Source organism: Arabidopsis lyrata (genome assembly GCF_000004255.2).
Source record: "Arabidopsis lyrata subsp. lyrata unplaced genomic scaffold ARALYscaffold_2, whole genome shotgun sequence".
NCBI classification, from domain to species: Eukaryota; Viridiplantae; Streptophyta; class Magnoliopsida; order Brassicales; family Brassicaceae; genus Arabidopsis; species Arabidopsis lyrata.
This window is the reverse complement of record NW_003302554.1, coordinates 15,492,322-15,516,176: the sequence shown is the minus strand read 5'-3', so window position 1 is coordinate 15,516,176 and position 23,855 is coordinate 15,492,322. Positions and strand designations below refer to the sequence as shown.

The 23,855-nt window shown below is 35.4% G+C and overlaps 8 protein-coding genes and 1 long non-coding RNA gene across 15 annotated transcripts; 3 read left to right on the top strand and 6 right to left on the bottom strand.

The window, feature by feature from the left end:
* Positions 1 to 83: 83 nt before the first annotated feature.
* LOC9323508 lies at positions 84 to 4,482 on the bottom strand. 5 transcript variants are annotated; one of them, XM_021010287.1, is made up of 9 exons: positions 4,296 to 4,482; positions 3,527 to 3,680; positions 3,066 to 3,303; positions 2,619 to 2,689; positions 1,523 to 2,461; positions 1,153 to 1,290; positions 691 to 978; positions 547 to 615; positions 84 to 414 (listed from the first exon to the last, which is right to left on the bottom strand). In XM_021010287.1, the coding sequence occupies exons 2-9, from the start codon at positions 3,650 to 3,652 to the stop codon at positions 328 to 330; spliced, it is 1,956 nt and encodes a 651-aa protein (XP_020865946.1). In that variant the 5' UTR covers positions 3,653 to 3,680; positions 4,296 to 4,482; the 3' UTR covers positions 84 to 327. The 5 variants fall into 5 exon arrangements, with proteins under 5 accessions (XP_020865946.1, XP_020865947.1, XP_020865949.1 ...); XM_021010288.1 differs by having other exon boundaries at positions 559 to 615; positions 4,222 to 4,479; XM_021010290.1 differs by having other exon boundaries at positions 559 to 615; positions 2,637 to 2,689; positions 4,222 to 4,479.
* A 669-nt stretch (positions 4,483 to 5,151) lies between these two features.
* LOC9324950 lies at positions 5,152 to 5,778 on the bottom strand (the record flags this gene model as incomplete). Its single annotated transcript, XM_021010088.1, has 1 exon — positions 5,152 to 5,778. A coding segment is annotated over one exon (315 nt), but the record flags the coding sequence as incomplete, so codon positions are not given.
* A 322-nt stretch (positions 5,779 to 6,100) lies between these two features.
* LOC9323507 lies at positions 6,101 to 8,166 on the top strand. Of its 3 annotated transcripts, none has more exons than XM_021035606.1 (9): positions 6,112 to 6,402; positions 6,503 to 6,589; positions 6,700 to 6,773; positions 6,871 to 6,966; positions 7,037 to 7,114; positions 7,195 to 7,257; positions 7,420 to 7,593; positions 7,685 to 7,780; positions 7,865 to 8,166. In XM_021035606.1, exons 1-9 carry the CDS (start codon positions 6,219 to 6,221, stop codon positions 7,943 to 7,945), a joined length of 933 nt encoding a protein of 310 aa, XP_020891265.1. In that variant the 5' UTR covers positions 6,112 to 6,218; the 3' UTR covers positions 7,946 to 8,166. The 3 variants fall into 3 exon arrangements, with proteins under 3 accessions (XP_020891266.1, XP_020891265.1, XP_020891264.1); XM_021035605.1 differs by having other exon boundaries at positions 6,697 to 6,773; XM_021035607.1 differs by lacking the exons at positions 7,685 to 7,780; positions 7,865 to 8,166 and having other exon boundaries at positions 6,101 to 6,402; positions 7,440 to 7,525.
* A 662-nt stretch (positions 8,167 to 8,828) lies between these two features.
* On the bottom strand, positions 8,829 to 10,119 carry LOC9323506 (protein ELF4-LIKE 2). The gene is made up of 2 exons (XM_021034081.1): positions 9,892 to 10,119; positions 8,829 to 9,438 (listed from the first exon to the last, which is right to left on the bottom strand). The coding sequence occupies exons 1-2, from the start codon at positions 9,991 to 9,993 to the stop codon at positions 9,049 to 9,051; spliced, it is 492 nt and encodes a 163-aa protein (XP_020889740.1). The 5' UTR covers positions 9,994 to 10,119; the 3' UTR covers positions 8,829 to 9,048.
* On the top strand, positions 10,032 to 10,473 carry LOC110230639. Its single transcript, XR_002333771.1, has 2 exons — positions 10,032 to 10,096; positions 10,189 to 10,473. It is a non-coding gene; the product is annotated as an uncharacterized LOC110230639 (long non-coding RNA).
* A 1,245-nt stretch (positions 10,474 to 11,718) lies between these two features.
* On the bottom strand, positions 11,719 to 14,438 carry LOC9324949 (2-hydroxy-6-oxononadienedioate/2-hydroxy-6-oxononatrienedioate hydrolase). The gene is made up of 5 exons (XM_021034080.1): positions 13,425 to 14,438; positions 13,213 to 13,305; positions 13,057 to 13,124; positions 12,807 to 12,950; positions 11,719 to 11,743 (listed from the first exon to the last, which is right to left on the bottom strand). The coding sequence occupies exons 1-4, from the start codon at positions 14,154 to 14,156 to the stop codon at positions 12,836 to 12,838; spliced, it is 1,008 nt and encodes a 335-aa protein (XP_020889739.1). The 5' UTR covers positions 14,157 to 14,438; the 3' UTR covers positions 11,719 to 11,743; positions 12,807 to 12,835.
* A 779-nt stretch (positions 14,439 to 15,217) lies between these two features.
* LOC9323505 (germin-like protein subfamily 3 member 1) lies at positions 15,218 to 16,109 on the top strand. The gene has a single exon (XM_002888839.2). It carries the CDS (start codon positions 15,312 to 15,314, stop codon positions 15,936 to 15,938), a length of 627 nt encoding a protein of 208 aa, XP_002888885.1. The 5' UTR covers positions 15,218 to 15,311; the 3' UTR covers positions 15,939 to 16,109.
* Positions 16,019 to 17,180, bottom strand: LOC9323504. The gene has a single exon (XM_002887394.2). The coding sequence runs from the start codon at positions 16,980 to 16,982 to the stop codon at positions 16,602 to 16,604; it is 381 nt and encodes a 126-aa protein (XP_002887440.1). The 5' UTR covers positions 16,983 to 17,180; the 3' UTR covers positions 16,019 to 16,601.
* A 1,495-nt stretch (positions 17,181 to 18,675) lies between these two features.
* On the bottom strand, positions 18,676 to 22,016 carry LOC9324948 (AP2-like ethylene-responsive transcription factor AIL1). Its single transcript, XM_021035775.1, has 9 exons — positions 21,468 to 22,016; positions 20,767 to 21,373; positions 20,511 to 20,593; positions 20,382 to 20,390; positions 20,138 to 20,226; positions 19,805 to 19,878; positions 19,656 to 19,706; positions 19,451 to 19,527; positions 18,676 to 19,352 (listed from the first exon to the last, which is right to left on the bottom strand). The coding sequence occupies exons 1-9, from the start codon at positions 21,562 to 21,564 to the stop codon at positions 19,174 to 19,176; spliced, it is 1,266 nt and encodes a 421-aa protein (XP_020891434.1). The 5' UTR covers positions 21,565 to 22,016; the 3' UTR covers positions 18,676 to 19,173.
* Between the last annotated feature and the right edge of the window lie 1,839 nt (positions 22,017 to 23,855).

Here is a 23,855-nt window from a genome sequence, read left to right as displayed (position 1 = left end):
TCGAGAACCATCTCCAATAAATAATGGATCGAATACAAAAAAAGGCCCAATTCAAGTCCGAGTGAAACACAGTTCGCACGAGATCAGCATGCTTCCATGGATATTATAGAGAACCCATTCATACCAATTCAAGACACAGACACTGCTTAATACTTTTCTCATATATATATAACCCACAAAGCTTCCTTAGAAAGTTACAAGTCTAAAGAAACTGTTATCTCACATTTCTCGTCTCCCTTACTTGAGTTGCTATTTTACAAAAACTCAGCTACTAGAAGTCGGATCTTGTTTCCTTTTCCTTTCTGTTCCTATCTCCAACAAACTTGCTTACTGAGATTGCTTCTCCGCGAGCTCCCTTACCCTTAACAGAATCTGCGTAGGAATATGCATTGACCCATGTTTCTTGAGATTTCCCTGGAAACACGACAGTATACTCATAAGCTCTCGTTATTACAACTTGAGCAAAAGAAACTGCAGTTAGAAGCTAAAGGGATAGAGAGAGAGAGAGAGAGAGAGAGAGAGAGAGAGAGAGAGAGAGAGAGAGACAGAGGGAGGAACCACGCTGTTTGAGGGACTCTGAGCAAAGCTTGATTTTAGAAGATTTCGCCATTTGTCCTACAAAACAACAATATGGTTAAACTAAAGCCTTGATTGATAGGATATGCAAAGAGGGTTCAAAAGTTGAATTACCTTGAGATCTACAGAGGTACGATATGAGTAGGACGAAAAGGAATGCTTTTTGATTTCAGACCACTTGCCGGCTCCATATTTTGATACACCTTCAACTAGTTTTGTAACCTCAGACAGAGTCCAAGCTCGATGATGCTTTCTTCTAAGTGCACCACCTTGCATGATTGGCACGCCAATGTTATTATTGTCATCCGAGCTATTTCCAGATGAGTCTATGTGCTCTGGCTCCATGTCTTGATCAACCTCAGAGAGAATATGCTCCTCATTGTTCTCTTCACTTGTAGCAAACTGCATTTGCAAAGCAATAAAGCAATAAGAAACTATGTCATACCTGGAACACCAAATTCATCTAAAATATCATGTAGATGGTAAATGCAATCGAACCCTATACCATTTCTACTATCTACAAAGTACGAAATGAGAATAACGAGACAAAGGTAACTTAAGCAATAGATGTCTTACTTCTTTTTGGACCAGTCTAGAAGCAGACTTTTCCACCAAATCTCGGTTCACAACCTCACTGCTTAACTGAGATGGACTCAGATTGAGGTTACTCTCTGTTGCACTAGCTTTATCTTCCAAGTAACTGGAATGACATCCCTACACAATGTTGTAAGATCCTTAATTACACATAACAGCAAAGTCAAATAATGGCAAAGAAGATGATCACTCGTTTTATTATTTTTGTATCTTTGCTTCTTGAGATAGAATTTGGCACGTGATACAAGGCACAGATGTAACAGGAGCCAGATGATTGGAAGCTTTTTCGGTTCAAAGGAAAGGTATGACATTAATTACTATATTGAGGAGAATGAGTAACCAAAAGACATACCATAAGAGCCATAATGTTCTCTCTTGGACGGCTTCTCCGGACATGAGAAACATAAGGAACCTCAATTTCAGATCCAGCAAGGGATACCATCCTGGTGACGGTAACTCTCTTCCCCGAGGAGACACTGATAGACCTGACCTCAGATTTTTCGGACAGCTTCTGATCTTTAGAAGGAATCATTGACTTGTCATTTTGCTGTTTTTCATCTGTTTCTGAAAGTTCTTCAATATATCTTCGTGTAGGCTTCCTAACTCGTTTTGCAGCCCTCTGTTCACTGGAATAATCCTCACTAGCATAATAGTGGTCACCACCGAGAATTTGGCCAGCTGCATTTGAATGTCCATTCACATGATCAGTACTCGATGGTGCATCTTTCATTTTAGTAGCTCTTACGTCATCACCCATATCCTTGCTAATAGCATTAGTCACATCGTTGGTCTTCTCTTGATTTCCAACTAACATTTTATCCTTCACTCTCAGGTTAGTTGCTGGTACATCACAAGAGTTAATAAGTCCCATTGCAATCCTCCTTTTGAGCCACGTCTTGTCCTTAACAGTCGTCTCACGGCCAAACGTTGCCCTGAATGTTTCTTGCAGTGCTTTAATCGGTAAATTATCCAAGCAGATCTCGCCTCTAACTCTAGAAAAATCAGGTTTTTGAGCAGCACCAGACAATGCAGTTTCTTTGGGACTAGCTGCTGCGTTTGAGCATGGTTCAATCTTATCAGATTGATTCATATTGCATTCATTCTGAACATTCAATGAGAGAGGTATGGGTTCTTGCAGCAAATCTTCATGGTGGACTTGATCCTCCTCAAAAAAGTTGTTTTCATCAGAACACTGGATATTGGCATCTCGAGGAGTAGAAGGCATCTGAGATCCATGTATATTGCCAAGCCTCTCTTCCTGTTCAACCTTTTGCAACATCTTCTCATTGGACTGCAAAAATCTCAAAGATGGAGCAAAATCTTAGGAGTAAGGCCATCTGGTCTTTGATAGAGTTCTTATACATTAAAACATTAAGAATCTAATTGTGGAAATGATACAATGCCATAAATTTAAATTCTATTTTTAATATTTCTGAACTGGGACTAACCTCAGGTGGAGACTTTACCTGGTCTGTATATGGTTGCACACTATCAGACTGCAATAAACCTGAACCGATAGCTGAAAGAATAAGAAATTTTTATCATTAATTGTCCAATTCTATCTGAATCCTCAACATAAGATAGAGAAAGCCACAGAGACATAAGCATATATGGGGATATATCAATAATAGAGATTGGTATAAATGTGCAATAGATTGATACTCATCTATAGTTTGGTTAAGAAACCCAAAAATTTAACTCTCTCTCTCATTTACATCTAGCATAACCACTCTGTGTAACTATAGAAAATGTTTAAAGAAGTGCAATTGGGTATACAAGGCATTCCTGACCATAGAAACAAATGTCCCTTAAGAAAAGGAACATACTTAGGGCTAAACTATCATAGGCTTTTAAGCAAGAATGGTTCAACATGTAAAGGCCTATGGGCACCAAACCTTCTGAGCTTTCAAGCTGGGACAACCGAGAAGGTATCCCTTCAGCTGGAAGGTAGCCTACAGTCTGCCAAGCATCTGATGCAATATGCATAACCGTCTCATTGATCTCCGAATTTTCTTCATCTGTTGCAAGGTAGCCTACAGTCTGACATGCATCTGATGCAATATGCATATCCGTCTCATTGACCTCCAAAATTTCTTCATCGGTTGCAGGCACTAGACTCCCATCTCCTGAAACCTAACCATTTTCATAAACCACCCAAAATAAGATTTTGAAAGGCTAACATCTATAATCATAGTAGATAGATTCTCAATTCCAAGAGAAGAGTAACGCTATTAGAATTTCTTTTTCCTGTTCTAACTCGGACGACAGAATCCACATAAAGAAATCTTAGAAACTATATCAAACAACAAGATCAACTATAAGAAAGACATCGAAAAGAACACATTTATAGCCATACCCGGACAAGCTTGTAGGCAACAGGATTTCCAATCTGATTTGTTGAAGAAAACGGTGTGATCCTTGTCTGAGCACTGCCCTCAAACATATCTCTGCGGTCCTCAACAGTTCCAACCACAGTTCCCATCGCAAATCCAACTTAAAACATACACAATCTGAAATCCCAAACAGGCAAAACAAATTGATAAATGCTCAATATACTCTTCAAGTAAGAACTAAAAAACAATCCACCAAAGGATGCTGCAGTCCAATATAACTTACTCTACCAAAGAAAGAAAACAATCTTTTACTATTTGCAAATTTGGATATACAAATTGACAGCATCTCTGCACAATTTCAAACCAAAAACCTAAACACAAAACGGATTCTCATTCAAATAATAACCATCAGACGAAAACAAAGCAGTCCCAAAGTGAGAAGTATCTATAATCAAACAAAAGTAAGGACTTTGAAGAGGAAAGTATACAAAATTAAGAAAGACTACAAATTTAAATTCCCCATCTTGAAATTCCAAAGAATTCACAAGTTTCACAATTGACAAACAAAGCCCTTGAATTCTCACAATCAATTTGAAAACTTTCGGTATTATTATTCCATCGAATTACGAATATAACACATAAAAACAGCCAAGAAAGAACGCAATCAGAGCTTGAAAATACAGAAACGAATCAAAATAATTGAATTTCTAATGCTTACCACCGGAAACCAAGTTTTGTCGCCGGAGAGTGACAATTATAGCAGAAAAGCGATTGATTACACTTTCAGGTGACCTCAAAGCGTCGGAGACAAAGTCATATCTAAGAATAGATTAATCTTCGATGATTTCAGACGAGAAACTTCTTAGATAAGCAAAAAGGGTTAAAAGAAATTTGGAAAATTTTGGTACTGCTTTTTATGTTTGGCTCTCTTTAGGCTTTTCTTTTTCCAGTGCTTAGAGCAAATTAACAGGTCCCGGACTCCAAAGCGTTTTATCAACTCAAAATTCTTTATTTTGTGATTTGGAATCCGTATATTACTTATGCAGCTTTGGTCCGATATCGAAACATTGCCACGTCAGTAAATAGCTTAATATGCGAAATCAGAGTAAACTACGTTCCGTTTTTTAGGTCACGTGTGCAAGAACGCCGTGTCGTCTGCTCTATCTACACTAGGATTGTACGCCGTCTGTGAATTTGGTTAGGTGTTTCACTATATTGGTTAGTCCAGACTCCACTCCAGAGCATTTGTTATTTGTTACTCCCTCCGTTTTCGAATAGTTGTCGTTTTGGAGCTTTTTTTTTGTTTTAAATTAGTTGTCGTTTTAAGGTAATAATATAATTTATGCCAATAACTACCCAAATTACCCTCATTTTATTGAACACAAATTATTTGTAAATAATTACTTGTCATTTTTATGAGGTTGATATAGTAATTGTATACCTTTTCTTAATTTGTCCAAATACAGATAAAACGACAACTTTTAAAAAACAGAGGGAGTAATTTGTAGCTAAATTTTTACTTTTTATATTATATCTCAAACTGTTGGATGTTTTTTATTTTTTTTCCTGTCTCACAAAATTGTAATTATTAATTTATTTTTAATTTACCCTTACCATTGTTTTATAAATAAATAAAAATAACAACAAATGTGTGAAACTGCAAATAATAATTTGAAAAGAAGAGAGTAGTACATGATAGTTTCAAAAACAAGTCTGGTTCTTTTCAGACAAAACCAACAATATATACACAGTACAAACATTTGTTGCTAAACAATGTCCTTGATCCTTCAGGACCTCATTGTGGACTTTTCTTCTCTTGCAACAACGATCCTTTTGCTGCATCATGGAATGGAAGTTGCATGCATGAGTAGACCTGTTTCTCCTGCAACAATGGAAACTTGAAAAGAAAAGAAAAAATCTAAACACAAACCCATTATCATTGCGATTAAATTGAACAATGTTAAGGAACTAAGAAGCAAGTATCAGACCACATCAACTGAACTCTGCATGTGCAAACGAAAAGAATTGTCATAGGAAAACTTAGAAAGAGTAGAACAAATGTCGCCGATGTAAGGTGCTTCCGAACTCCCAAGAACTTGGACATAGATAGTTCAGAGAGACTATAAACTCCATTTTTAATATAAGCATTGTCATTGGATCCTCTTATACCATCAAAATCTGGTGTAAGGATTGAGTAGAGATGGATCAATGCCAAGGAAACACGTAACAACAACAGTAAATCATCATAGAAATGAAAAGAATATCCAGAAGGAGTTTAAATCAAGATTTATATATCATTAAGCAAGAACTATGACTACTAGTTCAACAAGCTACATCATAAATTCATAACATAACTAATCAGTAAGGTATATATATAGATAGAATCAAACGAATACATCTATGAATAAAGAGACTCATAGAGTCATAGAAGATAAAACCTAAGAGAGAACAAAATTAGAAACTAGAAAGGAAATATTTTTAGAAGAAAGTCTCAATCTTTATCAGCAGCAGAACGTTGAGATAAGGTTGCAAAATAAAAGGCCTTGCTCTGGACACCTTGCACAACAATCTTATCCAATCCAACAGCAGGTATTTTTGTAATTATCCCGGTTTAGAGAAACCTCTTTCTCATATAGAGGGTTACAGTGGACTCTTGGGAGATTACGGTAGCAAGGTGAAGAGTGAGGACGAAACCTTATCTTTGTAGTTGCAGACATGGCGGGTACTTCTCTACCTTCGTGTCTCCTCAGTCAAGGACCTTCGTTACTCTTCTGTTCTTCGAATCAGGTCTCAGAAACTAAATGTCGAATTGGGATATCATCTGGAAAACGTTGTCGTGTTCGTTGTTTGGCTAAGAAGAAAATCAGTTTTGTAGATCAGATTCTCGATTATATCGAAGGTATTCTCAAGTTCATAGAAATTTGAAATTTGGGTATCAAATGTGAAGACTATGTCCGAATAAAAATTGAGACTTTGTCTGTGTTTTTTCTTGTTTTAAGGCGGTCCTAAGCTTAGGAAATGGTATGGAGCGCCTGAACTTCGGCCAAAGGATGGATCTTTAAGTGGAGACGACGATGAATTTGAAGGTATCATTAAAAACAATATGCAAGATACTTAGAATGGTTGAATTGGAATCTCAGAAGCCAGGACTTACCCATAACTCTTATTTCTATCTCATTTGGAACCTATGAAGCAGAGGAAGCAAAAGATGATCTTGATGGAGAAAATGACGTTGTTTTTGTAACCGATGGAGACAGTGATTTGGGTCAGGTGTGTTTGCTTTCACAGAATCATCATACATTGGATGCAACAAGATGAAAGTTATTAAAAAATGAAACTGAGAAGTGTTAATTCTTAGCTGATGTAGATGATTATACTGCAACTGATTGTGAAAGGGACTCGGGTTAAAGCACTTGTCAAGGACAAAAGAAAGGCTTTGGAAGCTTTTGGATCTTATGTTGAGGTTGGTTCACTGAATACATGTATACTCTTGGTTCTATCTGTTGTTTAGCTTCACTTTGGCAAACATTCAGTTGACCTCTGGAGATGCAAGCGACGAGCGTTTCTTAAAGAAAGCTTTTAAGGGCGTTGGTGCAGTCATATCCCCGACTGTATGTTTAACCAAACCCTTCATCATTCTTATAGATCGAATTGTACATTGATCTAAAACATGAGGTTCTTTCCTTGGCAGGAAGGTTTCTTACCGAATGTCAAGAGTTTTAGAGGTGTAAAACATGCAGTTCTCCTGTCTCAGGTAAGAATACAATCTCCATGACTTTTGTCCTTGTCGTACTCAATTCCAATAATGAGGATTAGACAGTTATTGGTGATGTACTAGCAACAATCTTGCAAGGCTTGGAAGTTGGAATTGTTTTTTTTTGTGTGGCTGTGAGATCATGGTTTAATGAAGCTGCAGTTGTCTGTTTATGAAAGCAGCGGCGGTATTCAAGCTATGATGAATAACAAAGCCAAAAAACTGGCCGAGCAAGATGAAAACGCTGTTATATCTTCGAATGTCCCTTATACAATCATAAGAACAGGCAAGCTGGAGAACAGTCCTGGAGGGAATCAAGGCTTCAACTTTAACGCGGTAAATTCATCTTATAATAGAGAAGACAAAATATGTGTTGACTCCACCGCTTGGGTTTAAACTTTAGACAACATTGTTATGAATGAAACAGGGTGCTGCAGCTAAAGGAAGCATAAGCAAGGAAGATGCTGCTCGTATATGCGTTGAAGCGCTAAGTGTGATCCCACCAACAGGGTTGATATTTGAGGTAGAATTATAACATTTTATTGATGCTGCTTCCTATACAAAGAAGCATTTGTTACTGATGAGATGAGGCTTCTGATTCGGTCAGGTTACGAATGGAGAAGAAGTTGTATCTGACTGGGAAGGACAGTTGATGAAAGTGATGCAGAGACAGAGTGACAAGAAGTAAGCTTCAAAGCTGAGATGAACAGAACAATCACATTATACATCATCATTGTCTACATGTTTCTTCATTTTCTTTAGTCAGACATCATTGTCTATATGTAACAACATGTTTTTGTTGATGAAGATAAGAAAATTCCTTCCTTTATATTTGATATGGGTCTCTAGATGCTTGTAAAGTTAAATTATTCTCCTCTTGAACTCATCAAATAATTTGTTTTTCTATTAGTATGGAGACCCTACCATATACATTCCTTTTTTTTTTTTTTTTTTTTTTTTTTTTTTTTTTTGTCAAAGACCATATACATTCCTTCACTTTCATAGTTTCATAAAATATCCAAAAGAAAGTTGATTGGAAAATGGATGTGAGCCAAGAAATTGATTATTAAAGGTGAAGTGAACCAAAAAGTTGGCTGGATTCTTTTGTCCAAAAGCCAAATAAACAAATAAAGAAAGGTAAAGAGAAGTTTTGTGTTGTAAAACAACTTGAAACTTGTGTAAAAATGGAGAAAAAAGATAAGGAATAATAAAAGTACCTAACTAAAGTTAAAACTACAAGTCTCTGTTGTCTTTTTGACTTTAGAGGATCATGCAAGCACAAAGGCAACGAGGATAATCATCTTCTTTTGCTAGATCAGACTTTAGTACACTTTCATGTTTTTCTTTTTCTTATTTTGGTAGAGTTTTTTTACTTTATTTTAAGCTAATAAAGTTTCAGATGAACATTGCTAAATTTTGAGTTACTGCAAAAATATGGTTTACATGTCAATTCTAGAACCAAGGCAATCACAGGATGATTAGAGGAATTTTATTAGTCCAAGGGTATAATTATTAACTTGTCATAAATATATCAGTTGGTGGCAGAACTTGAATTTCAGAGATATGTCAAATCTAACAAAAGAAAAACTTCTTTTATTATCTCAGAATCAAAGACATAAACATTATGTAGATAACATTTCAAGAGAAATTGCATAAGCAAAACTATTGAAGACCCTTAAGAAAAGCACAATATTAATGTCATAACTGTTCCACCACAACAACAACAACATGACACACTCCTTAATCCACAATCAAATTAGCTTTGAATCTACAAAATCAAGATTGGTTATATTACCCGGATCTAAATCTCTTCTGGTTGTTGGCCTTGCCATCAGATTTCAATGTCCCGGTAGATTCTCCTTCAGATGAAGCATCAATCGACCTAGCGAAAGAATGAGAGAGATCTCCATAAAGACTTGCCACTGTTCTGATATTGTTATTGAGCTCTCTTATCAAACCCACATTTCTTCCCAAGTGATCAGCTTGTTTGGACTCGTGGTTCTGATTGATCTCGTTGATCAAAAGCCGGTTTTGATCAAGAATGTCTTGAACTTGAACAAAGCTCTTCTGGAAATTCTGCAACAATTTACCATCCATTTGGTATCTCTCTCCAAATCCAGAATACACATCTCCTTCCATTCTTGATTCCATCAAACTCAAATCTTGAATATTGATCTTGTTCTACAATTGCAACAAAACTAACATTAAACAAGTGTTTTATTCTTCTTCCGTTGACCTTGTCTATAAACTCTTGATCTCACTTTTAAAGTAACACAAAGCAAAAGATAAAATTCTTTTTCTTTTTTTCTCAGTTACATTTCAATCTCAAGAACCCTCAATTTCGGACAAAACACCAAACACGTTTTCAGGATAAAAAGAGATCTATATATAGATTAAAAAAAAAAAAAAAAGAGAAGTAATAGCTGATTCTTCTATAAGTAGCCTTCACCTATAGTGAGATAATCTCAACAAAAGTAGAAACCGATTCCATAAGATTCATAAAATTCTATAAATTTTTAAGACCCAGAAACCAAAAGAATCATATCTATGAACCCAAAAAAGCAAAGCAAGATTTTTCTACAAGTAAGAAAGAAAAAAGAGAGAATTTTTCTGCTCTAAACTCAGTTTTCTTACCTTCAAAAAAAAAACAAGCTCCGGGAAGAGGAAGTGGATGAGGAAATCAAGATAATTTTCTCGGGAAATAAACAAACAAGAATTAAAATGGAGAAATAACATGACAATTATTGGATGCTGAGAAAGCAAAGAAAAAGGAATCTACTTGTCGTCTGTAGACAAACAGTTTGAGACAGAGAGAGATTTGAGGGGAATATATATAAATGTTCTTATCTTTTTCTTTTTCTTTTTAATAACTCTTTTGGAAAAATAAAGATTTTTTTGGTTGTACTTACTCTCTGCATCTTTAATTTGCAGAGTTATGGAGGTTAAAGTTGTGCCATGCACTGTCAGACATCTGGAGCCGGATTATTGTGACTCGACCCATATCTTTTGTTTTATTCGTTACGTCTTATTAGGACTGTTTATTTCAAGTAATAGTGACTAGAGGTCGTAATTAATATATCTAAAATAATTATCTTGTTATTATTGAAAGTGTATTTTAAGAAATTCGGTCAGATAATTTGAATAACATGTAGAATATGGATAATTTGAATATAATTATTCAAAATTTTATTAGATCGGGTAAAAGTTGGATTGGGATTTGAGTATTTCGGATAGTTATAAGTAGTTCAAAATACTTATGAAAAAAATGAGAAAACAAAGAACAATTTTGATAAATTGAAGTTTTTTTAAATGAAAAAAATAAGTGACTCCAAAATTGGTTGCATAAAATACACAAAATTTAACAAAAGTAATTTTGTTCCTCATTGAAAATTGGAGAAAAACGTCCACTAGAATATAATGTGGAATTTTTAAGTCTAAGCGAAAAGTCTTGGGACTGTGGTATCAAGGGAAAAAGAGCTACTCACGCATAAACACACAACTACACAAGCGCACCCACTGAACCGGACCAAGCTTGGTTGGATAGATGAGTGTTTCTAAAGCCATCAAACACGAGGAGTATTTTTCTTGGGCTGACCTGTGGGACGAGATATTGTAGCGATAAACACGATGGTGGTCGATGAAGTAGAGTTTGGGTTTGACGCTGCGGTACTTGCTCGCTTTGACACAAAAACCCTCGTTCATACCAAAAAAAATTGCAAAGATCTCCAATGTCCTCGGAGTAACACTCCACCCCTCTGTCAATGTCTCGTCTATACACTATGAACCCCTTGGTTTTCACGTTATAGTTTTTCAACTTTTTTTTTTTTTCTTCTCACACTCCCAAAAAGGGATTGGTTTCCCTTCAGACTCGAACTCAGTGCACCATGTGAAGAGGAAGAAGTCATGGGAAGGTGACTCTACCAATTGCTTGCTTCGGACGCACCATGCAAACAACTCCAACTCTGCCATATTAGGTAGTTCAAGAGGTCCGGATTGCTGGAAATAAGTTGGGGGAAGGGACTCAGTGTTCTTCAACGATGGGTCACCGGTCACATTATATTCAATAAACTCGGTGTTAGGCGTGAGATAGAAGAGTGAATCTCTGCACCATGTTACTTACGGGCAGGGGAAAACAAGGATTGAGAGGAGAAGGAAGCCGAGGCAGATAGATCATAGATGTCGCCTTTGTTGGGGTGGAGCATGTTGGTGAGACGTATGGTTAAGTCTTCGTTATTCATAAGAACCACCCAGCCCGAGACGATCCAATGTACCGCAACTGGTTGAGGTCCTCGGAGGTAGTTTGACAAGCAGTCATGACTCATGCATGACTCATGAAATGTGCCTTGGAATACAATTTTTCTTATCCCAACCCCAATGCACTGTAATTGCGTAGTTTGTTATGATTTTGACCGGTTGTTTCGCGCCAGTTGAATATTTTCGGATCATACATTATATATATTATTTCCTTTTGGTATAAACAATATATCTATACTAGTATTTTTGCAACACTTTGGTGACGGGTGGGTAAAAATACTTCTGGGTTAATCGGATATCTGACCCGTTTTTTAAAATCTTTCACAAAAAATCTGTTGGGTCGGGTTATATTTAACCCAACTCATACACCGGATATTCTATATTTAATAATTTAGATATTTAGAAGATTTGATTAATATTTAGAATTATGATTCTCTTGTCATCTTTGTTTGATTTGTTTTTAAGTGTTTTGAATAATAATATAATACATAAAGTAAAAAAAAATCAATTTTTTTCTGTATATACTGTGATTCGAAATTTTAAAAACGGACATATATTATCTAATTGACGAAAATGTGTGTTCAACGTTCTACATCGATTAAAATATTTAGACAATGATTCAGAATCATATCATAAATAAGATCAACATTAATAAAATAAATGAGTTTTTTGGCCGGACGGGTTTGGCGGAACGGGTTTGTGAATCAACAATAATAAAAAGATTAAAATATCATTAATCCGCCGCTTCAATACGGATTAAATCCTTATTTTTTTTAATACCACCAATATTAGACATATTAAATCAGCCTAATTTAGAAAAGATTGTATAAAACCAAAAATTATCCCATGTATAATGTTACTTAATAACAATATTTATAAAATTTTAAATATCATTAACATGCCGCTTTAATACATATTAAATCTTTAGTTTATTAAAATATAAATGTCTTAGAGAATGATATGATTTATAAATTTTTATATATAATAAATAATCATTAAATTTTAAAATAAAAACAAATTACGGGACGGGTTAAGAAATTACGGAACGAGTTATATTTCAGAAAAGATTTATATGACGAACGAATTTGAATTAATATTTATATACCGCTTTAATACGGGTTAAATTCTCAGTTTATTAATAATTGTCTCGTGGACTCGTGGTATACCGTTACTTAATAACAATTGTAAACTATAATATAAATAAATATGTTATAAAGATATACAATTTACAAAATATTTTTATACTAACTTTAAAACTAAATCATCATGCGGTGTACCGCGGGTTAAAATCTAGTATAAATTAAAAGATATACAACTATAGAAGTTAAGGAGCACCTAAAACAAACGAGATAATCAAATTATTAAGAGTAGTTGGTGCTTCAATGTTCACACCATGTCCAATTTCCTTCAATACCTCTAAACTCGAATTTGGTAAATTCCTGCCAAAAAAATATGTTAATAATAAAGTCACCATTTATACAAAAAAGGAGAGATTTAGTTTCTATGACAAAAATTGTTATAGAATTTTGTTAGTATCATGTTTACCTTTGTAGACGCCGTCCATGCTCCAAGGGAAACACATTATCCTTATCACCCCAAACGATTAACGTTTTCTGAATATTAACAACACCAAACAAATAATTCAATTACTACAATTATTCAGTTTAAACAATTTTTATGGATAACAAATTATCAAATGACCTGTGATATTGCAAAAAAATCTGGCTCCTCTTCTCTTTCCAACAAATTCTTAGCTAAATCAACAAGTTCTTGCCGATTTGTCTCATACATCACCTATAAGTTTTGAAACTCAAGGACTAATTATGCAATTTTGCTAACGTAAGGGTCAAAGTTTGAACAAAAGTTAAATTACGGGGCAGAATCAGTAATAAACAAAAGAAAACAGAACTCACAGCGATGAATTGGGAGAGGATGAAATCTGGAACCCAGTCAAGAAATCTGATACCTGTATTCATCGAAACCCTAACTAACAACCGGAGATCTCTCGGATTACTCGGAACAAGAATCTCCGATACATCTCCGCCGTGTTTTTTCATCTCCGTCATCTTTTGTTGTTGTGTAAACCCAACTCCACTACTCACAATCACCAGTTTCTCAATCATCTCCGGCCAAATCTTCGCAATCCGATACGCGACGAATCCTCCGTAACTAATAGAGTAAACCGACAAATCTCCTTCACCACAGCCTAACCTCTTCAAACCTCCGACGATACTCCTCGCCTGAAACTCGACGCTCCGATCGGTATTTTTCGAGTACGATTTCCCGAAGAACATGAGATCGGGGATAAAGAGATTAAACGATTTCGATAGATCTGAAACTTGATGAATAAATTGCCATTTCGAATTTCCTCCGTAACCGTGTAGCATGAGGAGGTTTGGGCGGTTGGTTTTACGGTGGCCGGAGATCCAGAAATGTAATGTGGTTTCTCCATCGTTTAAATCGACGGTTACTGGACGGAGATCGCAGAAGATTAGGAAATATAAAGATAAGAACGTATCAGCGAGTTTGATTAGGATCGGGTAATCGAAATTGTCGAATAAACACCAAATGAGGCTATAGAAGAGAGTTATTGCGATGGAGATGTATCGACGGAGAATATGAACAACGAGTTTCATTGACGCCATTGCAGTGGTGATGATCTTCTCAAAATATGGTGGTGCTTGTGCATGTGTGTGTGTCTTTGAGAGAGAATCGGTTATGATTAAAATTAGAAAAACAGAGCCGTTTAAATCTCTACCGGTCTAGTTCGGTTTAGTCCGGTCTGATTGAATTGAGTAAAATAATCGTTGCAGTTGTTGGTTTCATTGGTGAAAGTTAACGTGTGGCAAAATGCATGTTATTCTTTCGACAGCTAGACTGACATATTTCACAAAACTGTAACTAAATAACTAATCTTTCCCGCCAAAACCTCAGTTATGGGCCAAAGCCTATTTATTTGTTATAATTTTTGGGTCAATGTCGTATCTTTTAGCCCATAATTGTCAATATATTCATTCACAATGGTTTAACAGAGAAAGATACCACTGTTGTACGTTTAGCCAAAAAAAAAAAAGAAAAAACGGATCTTTATAAGAATCTTTCTTAAATTTGTATTTTTTGTCGACATCTTTGTTAAGCTTCTTCTGGCTGTCAAATAGTGTCTTTTAATGGTTCGTCACATGTGTCACTGGTCCACACTACGTAACAACACATTCGTATTCACATCGTCTCCTCGTATTCTCTACGTCAACTTTAACCCAACTTGTTACAAAATCTTATCTTTGGCTCTTCTTCACTCATAATATCTCTAATAAGTCTCTAACTACCCAACCCAGTGTAGTTAGACGTGTCTGTCTTATGGACGTGAGTTGCTCTCTTCTACTTACTTAAGCAACAAGTTAAATCCGCAAGAAAGAAAAGAAAATTGAGCTTGATGTATTTTAATTTGTCTACTCTCTGTTCTTCTCAAAACCCTTGACCCCGCAGTCCGAAATCAACGGCTTAATCTAAGATAAAAATCGGAATATCTTCTTCGACCAATAATAAATTTCAGTGTCTACATCATCAATACAGCGATCTAAATGATGCAGAACAGGCAGGCAAAGAAAAGAGCCATTTTGTTTGTTTCTAAGAGTGGTCCTTGTTCTTCGACGTCCATAATGGATTCCAAAAGCTTATCTCCGTCTTTCGAATGTTCACCACACAGTTTATCCAACACCTCTCTATATAAACACTCGAGAAGAGTAGAGAAAAAAAGAAAAGAAAAGAAGAGAGTTAGTTCTTAAACCAATCATTCAAAAATGATGCGTACTATCTTCCTCTTATCTCTTCTCTTTGCTCTATCCAATGCCTCTGTTCAAGATTTCTGTGTCGCAAACCTGAAACGCGCTGAAACCCCTGCGGGTTACCCGTGCATTCGTCCCATTCATGTCAAAGCTACAGACTTTGTCTTCTCCGGCTTAGGCACTCCTGGAAACACTACAAACATCATCAACGCCGCTGTCACACCCGCTTTCGCCGCTCAGTTCCCGGGTCTGAACGGTCTAGGCCTCTCTACAGCTAGACTTGACCTAGCTCCTAAAGGTGTGATTCCAATGCACACTCACCCTGGTGCATCTGAGGTTCTCTATGTCCTTTCCGGCTCCATTACCGCTGGGTTTGTCTCCTCTGCAAACGCAGTCTACGTGCAGACACTTAAACCAGGACAGGTCATGATTTTCCCACAGGGCTTGCTTCATTTCCAGATCAACGCAGGAAAATCCTCTGCAGCAGCCGTTGTGACTTTCAACAGCGCTAATCCGGGTCTGCAGATTCTCGATTTCGCACTCTTTGCTAACAGTCTTCCCACTGAACTTGTGGTGGGTACTACTTTCCTTGACGCTACTACAGTCAAGAAGCTAAAGGGTGTACTTGGAGGAACTGGCTAAAAAAAGACTTAGGACTCCTTGACTAAAACACCAAAACCTGTTTCTTCTTCTTCTTTTCTCTTTGATTGATTCTTGTCTTCTCTGTTTTGTGTGCCGTGTAATTCTTCAAAACCTGTCAAAATTGTAACATTGTATGTGAGTTTTTCATATTTAAGATCCTGAGTTCGTTCATATCACTAGCTAAAACTAAGCATTGACCTCTGTGAACCTTCCAATTTAGAAAAAAATCCAAAAAAATTGCAAACTTTAAGGACCAGACTCTCACATGGGTTTCAGTGGTCCCAACTGCATAAGTTTAGATCGGTCCTCTGCAATTATTCTAAATGATATGTATGACATTATTAACCCTAAAGGACCATACAAAAAGGAGACTTCATGTGTAGGCTAAGTTAGATCTATAGCTGGGAATTAACAACACAATGGTAGTTGTTCAACAAATGTATCATCAAATTTGAGAACTTTCATCAACAATCATCCCCAAAATTCAGTTTTTCCACTGGATTCACTCATATCTAAAGAACAAATTTTGAGTTGCAGTCAAAGACTATAATAAATTTACAGATTTAAGAGGAACAAAATTGAGATTGACTTAACTCCAACTTGAAGCTCTTTTCTAGATCGGGAAGAAGAAGATGCCTATTGGAGAAGCTTGGAATCTCTCACTCAGTGTCTATCATTGATCTTAAGGAGAAGCTGCCTTCTTTTGAAAAGCAAGAAAGCAGCAACAACTACTTGCAAAGCTGCAGCTACAGCGGCGAAGAAAAGCCCCACCGTCTTTCCCATGTTCAGCTTCTGCTGCGGCGGTGGTGGGTGTTTATGGTGTCTTCTCTGTCGCCATTTTTTTCTTCGCTTCTCGTGAATCGCCTTGTTACTCTCAACGACCCTTAATGGAGGCGGCGGTGGATTTAAGAATGGCGGAGGCGGTGGTGGAGGAGGAGTAATGGAAGACTCTTGTGATTGTGAGTCGACGAAGATAGAAGCAGAGATGAAGAAGAAGACGAAGCAGAGAAGAAAAAGTCTCAAACTTTGTAATGGCGTTTCCATTAATAGAACTCTAATTAAAGAACAAGCTGAGAAATTTCAAGTGGATTCGAGTAATCTCGAAATTGGGATTGAGTTCAAAATCTCAGAATTATGAAATTAGGTTTTCGCGAACTGCAAAGAAAGAGAAGCGAATCTGAAGAACGAACGAGTAACGTAAAATGAATTGAAGAAGAAAGGAGAGATCCATGTTTTTAAATTAGGAACGAAGAGTTACTATTATTTTAAGGGATCCGGGTGGGTCGTTTGATTCGGGCCGTTTTGGATCTATTCGTTTAGGCCCATCTTTTATGATTGCAGATGAGAGATTCCAATTTCTGTGTGTTTTGAAGTTAGTAATAAGTTTTTTTTTTATAAAGAATGTTAAGTTTTATACCATTACGTGTGTCTCTTCCATACCAAGAAGCTAGATTCGATTGGCGTAGTCTTTGGATCCGAAACTAAAAATTAAATATATGACTTAAATTGTTTTTGTTAAATCTATAATATATATGTGATTGTATATTAATATATCGAACTTAATATTTTCAGATACACATATTTTTGTATCTATAATATACATACTGAAAAAATAAATGATGAAATCCTAATAAAACAGTTGAATTGAAGCTTTTAGAAGAAAAATAATTATTGATTATCTTTTTTTTTTGGCTTTGAAACTAATTTTACAGCTATGAAAGAACTTAGAGCACCCACATTGGTCATTTATTTGTGAGTGTCTTTAAATATAAAATTAATAAAAATATAAAAATAAAGTAGAGAGTGTCTTTAATTATAGATTTGTGTCTTCCTAGAGACATTTTACATACCCAAAAAGGGGAATGTCTTTAATTTTATTATTAATTTATACTAAAGACAACCATTAAGAATTGTCTAATGAAGATGCTCTTAAAAGTTACTGATGGCGGGTTTATAGAAGCTGTAAGAGCAACATTATTGGGGAGGCCTTAGTTTTGGTTCTTAAGCCAATTTTTTGCTCTTAACTAAAAACCATTCCTTAGAAAATCAACATTTCAACCTTTAATTTTAATCACTCATGAGCTAAGAACTAAGCTAAGGACCTCCCAATAAGAATGGTCTAATTGACACTTGCATTAAACTTTACAGTAATAATTGAGCGAAATGTGCTGCGCTGGAAAAAACACAAGTAAAGTGGATTCTGATGAAATCATTTACCGATTTAATAAATTAAAGCTACACATTCGTCATCAAAAAGATATTTAAAGTTTGATATACCATGTACTCACATACACAGACATATGTATATAAACTACTAGCTAGACTCGAATGTATGCATGCATGTGGCCAAATTGCGTTGCATTGAGGAATTAGGATTTGGTTTCGAGCAAAGCATGTATTCTAACAAGGAGTTGTCTCCTAGTGGTAAAGGGCCTCTAGCTGGGGTACCGCTACCTGAGTTCGATTTCTGGTCACTGCAGAATTCACATGACGGTTGCAGTCTTCCAGGACCACGTCAGCTCCGCTTGGACACGACGCTAGTCGGGCCACTTCGGTAAAACCGGACACCTGGGTTATATATAAAAAAAAAAAAACATGTATTCTCATTCTTATTATGAATTATACATGTATTTATATGCATGCAATGCAACGTACATGCATTTATGTAATTGTATCCAAGTTGGACGGACTCGATTATGAGTGAAGTAAGTTAGTTAAGATTCAACAAATATTTATGTTATGTAAGAAACAATTCAGACATGACTACAAAAATCCGAAAACCTTGATCCACTATACGCTGCTTATATATGTGATTTATAACTAGCTTGATACGTGTTCAAAATCAAAGGCTTGGCCTGACGGATTCGATTGTGAGTTTAGTAAGTTACGGTTTCACTTTGTAACGCTTTTTCTTTAAGTACGACCACGACAGAAGAAGGCACACAAATTGAGGAATCGTCTCTCCTTCACTTGGTCCAGTTAGGAAATACTACTAATTAACACTTTTGTCATGGAGTGTAAATAGTGGATGCATTAACTTTTCAATTGTAAATAAATACGAGACTCAAGTAGTATGATAACCTAATTTGCTAAAATGTTGTATATAATTATATGCCTTACTTAGGAATGTTTATTAAACAGACTCGACGAACTTATATATATTTAAATCAGAGGTTCCTCAAACCAACCGTGGGAATAGTCTCTACGGCGAGGAGTTTCATGGTGTCGGTGGTCGTTATTGGCCGGAGCCAGAGCTGGTGGGAGAACGGTTGGCCTGGTCGCTATTGAAAATCGTAGAGCTTGAACATATCCTCTTCACGTCATATCTGTTAATATCGAAATTAGTTACAGCGTTTAGGCCTCTGAATTTAATTGCCGCGATATCGTACGCCTCTGCTGCTTCTTCTTGCGTGCCTTCATCATAGTTACAAAATGTGATATTTAACAATTCAAAAGCTACGAGATATGTAATGTTATTTAAGCCATATATAAAGTAGTGGAGTGGTTCATACTATATGTGCCAAGGTACAAGTCTTTGTTTCCAGCAACTCTTCCAATTCTAGCTTGCCATCTTCCATGTTGATGATGCCTGCATGAGTTATACATGCATGATCATGATGATCCTTAATTCCACGTACATGTATGCTCAAATGCCATAAGTATATATATATATACAAGTTTCCCTTATATATATATATATATATCTCCAAAGCAAACCTTGTAACTCCTCTGTAAATGGAAGCTCCCCTCGAAAACCCGCTACTGTTCCTATGATATGAGAATTTCATTACAAAGCATTGGTTAAGTAAGTAACTACAGAGGCCATAAATTTCATTACAATCCCACTGTTGAGTATATATAGTTACCTCCTCAGCATGGCAACAAATTCTTGCCTATTCATGTTATTGAGTTCCTCGATCTCCTTTTCGTAATTACTCAACTGAATAAAGGAGCGTCAAAAGAACTGATATCACAAGCCGACTCTATGCAGTTCAGTTTACCAAAAAAAAAAAAAAAAAAATCTATGTAGTTCCATCAAAATCAAGTCAATAAAATCGTAACATAATTACATTCAAGATCCAAATATGGAAACTAAGTAAGACTGTTACGTTGTACATATACAAAAGTGATAAAACACACTTGCATGTAATAAAGAAGTTAAAGAAGTGGAGGTCCGGGACCAGATAGATCAAACTCACAGGGAAATTTAAGTGAGTGGTAGGACCCCAATACTTCAGAGCCGCTAAATCATAAGCCCTCGCTGCTTTCTTCTCATCATCATACCCTCCTGTTGTAGTATTTCTTTAAGTATGAATTTTACTATTACATTTATTTTTCTTAATTATATCATAAGAAAATATATAAAGAGCTTATTATACTTCAGACCAAAACTAGGGCAACACGACATTAATAAGGGTCGTTGAAATAAAATTTTGCACTTACCAAGATACACTGTCATTGATCAAGAAGCGAATGAGAAAGTACATACGAAACAAAATTATTAATTGTTAGTAAAATTATTGATGATAGCATTATGAATCGGAAAATTATTTGTATTTGTTTTTTTCTGACCTTGTCTTCCTTTCCTTGTCTGTCCCTCTTTCTTACAGCTATTATCCCATAAGTGAGCTTCATATCTCCCTGTCCATCTATGCCTGTATACACGCACAGATTAAATATGTGTCGACACAATTGCATAAACTACAAGATAAAATGACATATATACATAATTGTGGCATTCACATTTTTCTTACGTGTAAGTTTGAGACATCATTTAAAACAAAACAAAAAATTAGTTTGAGACATCATTATTTAATAACGTACGTACCTTGTAACTCCACGATACTGAGAAGTTCTTTGTCCGAAACTATCAACCGACTTCCGAGGAACCAAATCCTTCACCTGAGATTTGCCAGTCAATCTCTTCCGCTTCTCATCTATTTTAACCGGTTCTTCTACCGGCACTACAGATGCATTCGTTTCGTTGATCAAATCAGAACAAGCCCCATGGCTCAAAGCCAATGATAGCATCGAGCCATTGGTGTTATAACCAATCTCTTCGTTACTAAAATGACTAATATTATTGCTCGTACCACCCTCTTCAGTGACGTAAGTACTCGAGAGTTGAAATGTTGGAGTGCCTTGCCCTAACCAAGATTTGAAAACCGAGACCGAACCGACCCTCTCAAAACCTCCATAATCATGGGTTAGGTTTGGATCTAGGTTCGGGTATTGTGGTGTAACTACGGTTTGCTCGTGGAGAAGGTAACCGGGTGGGTTTAATCTGTTAACCACGGTGGTGCTGTTGACATTGGTTTGGTTATTGGTCAAAGGATACTCGGTTTGATGAGAGTTTGAGAGCAAATCTTCCACCTTTGGCACTTCATCATGTTGATGATGATGATGATGATCAAGGTTAATATCATATCCCCAAACTACACATCGAAATCAAATTAAGAATATTAAAAGGCACACCAACAACATATATATTATATATACCACGGGGATGATGTGTGAGAGGATCAGAACCATCGGAACCGTCATGTCTGAGTTCTTCTTCGTGCTCTTCTTCACTATCACAGATTCTCAAAGGAGGTGTCAATGAAAACCCCAACCATTTGTTCATCTCTCTCTCTCTCTCTAGCTTTTTTCTTTCTTTCTCGCTCTTAGTTTATATATATATAGGGTTTCGGGCTTTATATGTTTATAATGTTTTATATGTGAATACATTAATGTTTTTCAAAGTCTAAAACATTTAGAGTTACCTTGCATGTGTAGTTAGTATAATAAATTATATTATTAAAAAAAGTGGAAAAAGATTTGAGACAAAACAGGTGGCGGTGAAGTTTTGTCGTAAGCATGAAAGAAAGGAAGAGGAAGTTTCTCTCTCTTTCACTCTTTCACATTTCTTTTCTGGGGCACTTGCATCTGACTTCTATAGAGTATTGTGCCCACTTTCCCTCAGATCTTTTTGATCTATATGTATATATCGGGAGATACACATGACACACAATAATGAGACTTTTGGTTCTTTGATATTATATATTTGATTCTCTTTTCCATAGTATTATCACATAACAGCGGTTTAAAAGTCTCCAATTTCGGATATCTTTTATTTTCGATATGTTAATTAGACAATAAGACATTTATTTTAGTATGTTTTTCTTTCAATAGTATAGTTTCGGATTTGTTACTAAACTTAACTAAAAAGAACAATGCGTCGCAACTCGCAAGGATATTTCTTCAGATAAATAATAGACTGAACATCTGTTTAAATAAGGTTGTAACTGCGATGGAGAAGCTTAAGTATAAATTATCTAAGTATGAAATTATGAGATGATTTTCTGAGTAATATATAAGTGTGTGGCAATCAGAGCCGGCTCTAACATTTTGAAGGCCACAAGCTTAGAAAAAAAAAGAGGCCTAATTTCTTCTCAAAAAAATTGTTAAAGCATTACTGCAAGTGTGAGAATCGAACCCTCAACCTTGCACTTCCTTCTGGCCAGCATTTAACAAGTTGAGCTATAAGAGAATTTTAGTAAAAGGAGGGCCGATATATTAATAACTACATCTGGGGCCACAAACACATGCCTCCCTAGCTTGTGGCTAGTGCCGGCTCTAGTGGCAATCTTCCACTTATGGGCTAGTTTTTAAGTGTGGGTAATTAGACTCATACTAATAAAAAGATTTGCATGTTGCGCTCACATCACAAGACATGTATCACAATTTAAGCGGGGATTAATCTAAAGGATATAGCTGGAGTGTTTGGCTATGCGTTGTGAAGCTATTTCGTAAAATTCCTTATGGAAGCTGATAATGTGACAGTTTAACCTTTGAAAACAGAGACACAAAATATGATACAACACAAAAGAGTAAGTGATGTCTTGTTTCGTTTAATATAATGCATAGGTTGCTTATAGATAGAAAAGGAAATTGTGTTCCAAGCTGACAGCCAAAAATTAGGTGGGTTGTTATGTGACAATTTGTTTTCATAAAACTTTTGATTAAGAAACTTTAAGAACACTATCTGCTATAACATATAACTCACAAACATTTATACATGTCTACTATTTTAAAGTTACCTCTTTTGGTTCAAAGTTCAAACCTTTAATTATTATTTGGGCATTTTCTTTTTGCCTAGCTATTTATCCTCTTTTTTTTTTTTTTTTTTTCTTCTTCCTGAGAAAAATTTAAATTCTTTTCGGTAGAGATATTTATTTGGAAAATAACAAACAATTTATGGTAACAAATATTCTAAAAGCCAAGTAAAACAATAGCCCCTCTAAAATATTAAAGAAAAGCTTCTATATAGTATATACTTTTATAAGAAGTTTTATCATATATAAGATATTAGCATATTTAAAGAATTGTTGGATTTTATTTTTTTAAATGTAAATTTGTCATCCAAAATACATGAGATTTCTTTAATGGAAGTTTGTTACCCAAATACATGATACTAGATCATCACCCGTACTACAGTACGGGTTGAATTTCATTTATTACAAAATTTATAAATTTTATGTTTTAGAATAAAGTTGTGATATATTATAATAGTAAGTGAAAAAATAATATTTTTTTGTCAGTCCCTATATATAATATTAGAATGAATATATTTTCCTTTTTCTATAGTATTCAATTAAGGATATTTTTTTTAAGATATGAAAACGGAAAATAAGATTATTTTTTAAGAAAATTAATATTGTTTGAACAATGAGTTAATTTATGTTAACAACCACAAAATGAGAGTGCATATAATTTAGTCAGATCAAAATTCAAAATATCATAAATGAATTGCATCTAAAACGTAGATTATTTTGAATTACTTAAGAAAATTAGCTATTATTTTGAATTAATTTAGGAAATTATTTTTTCAAATTCTGATTCATTGGTTGTTGAAATAGAGATTTGTTTGAGCTA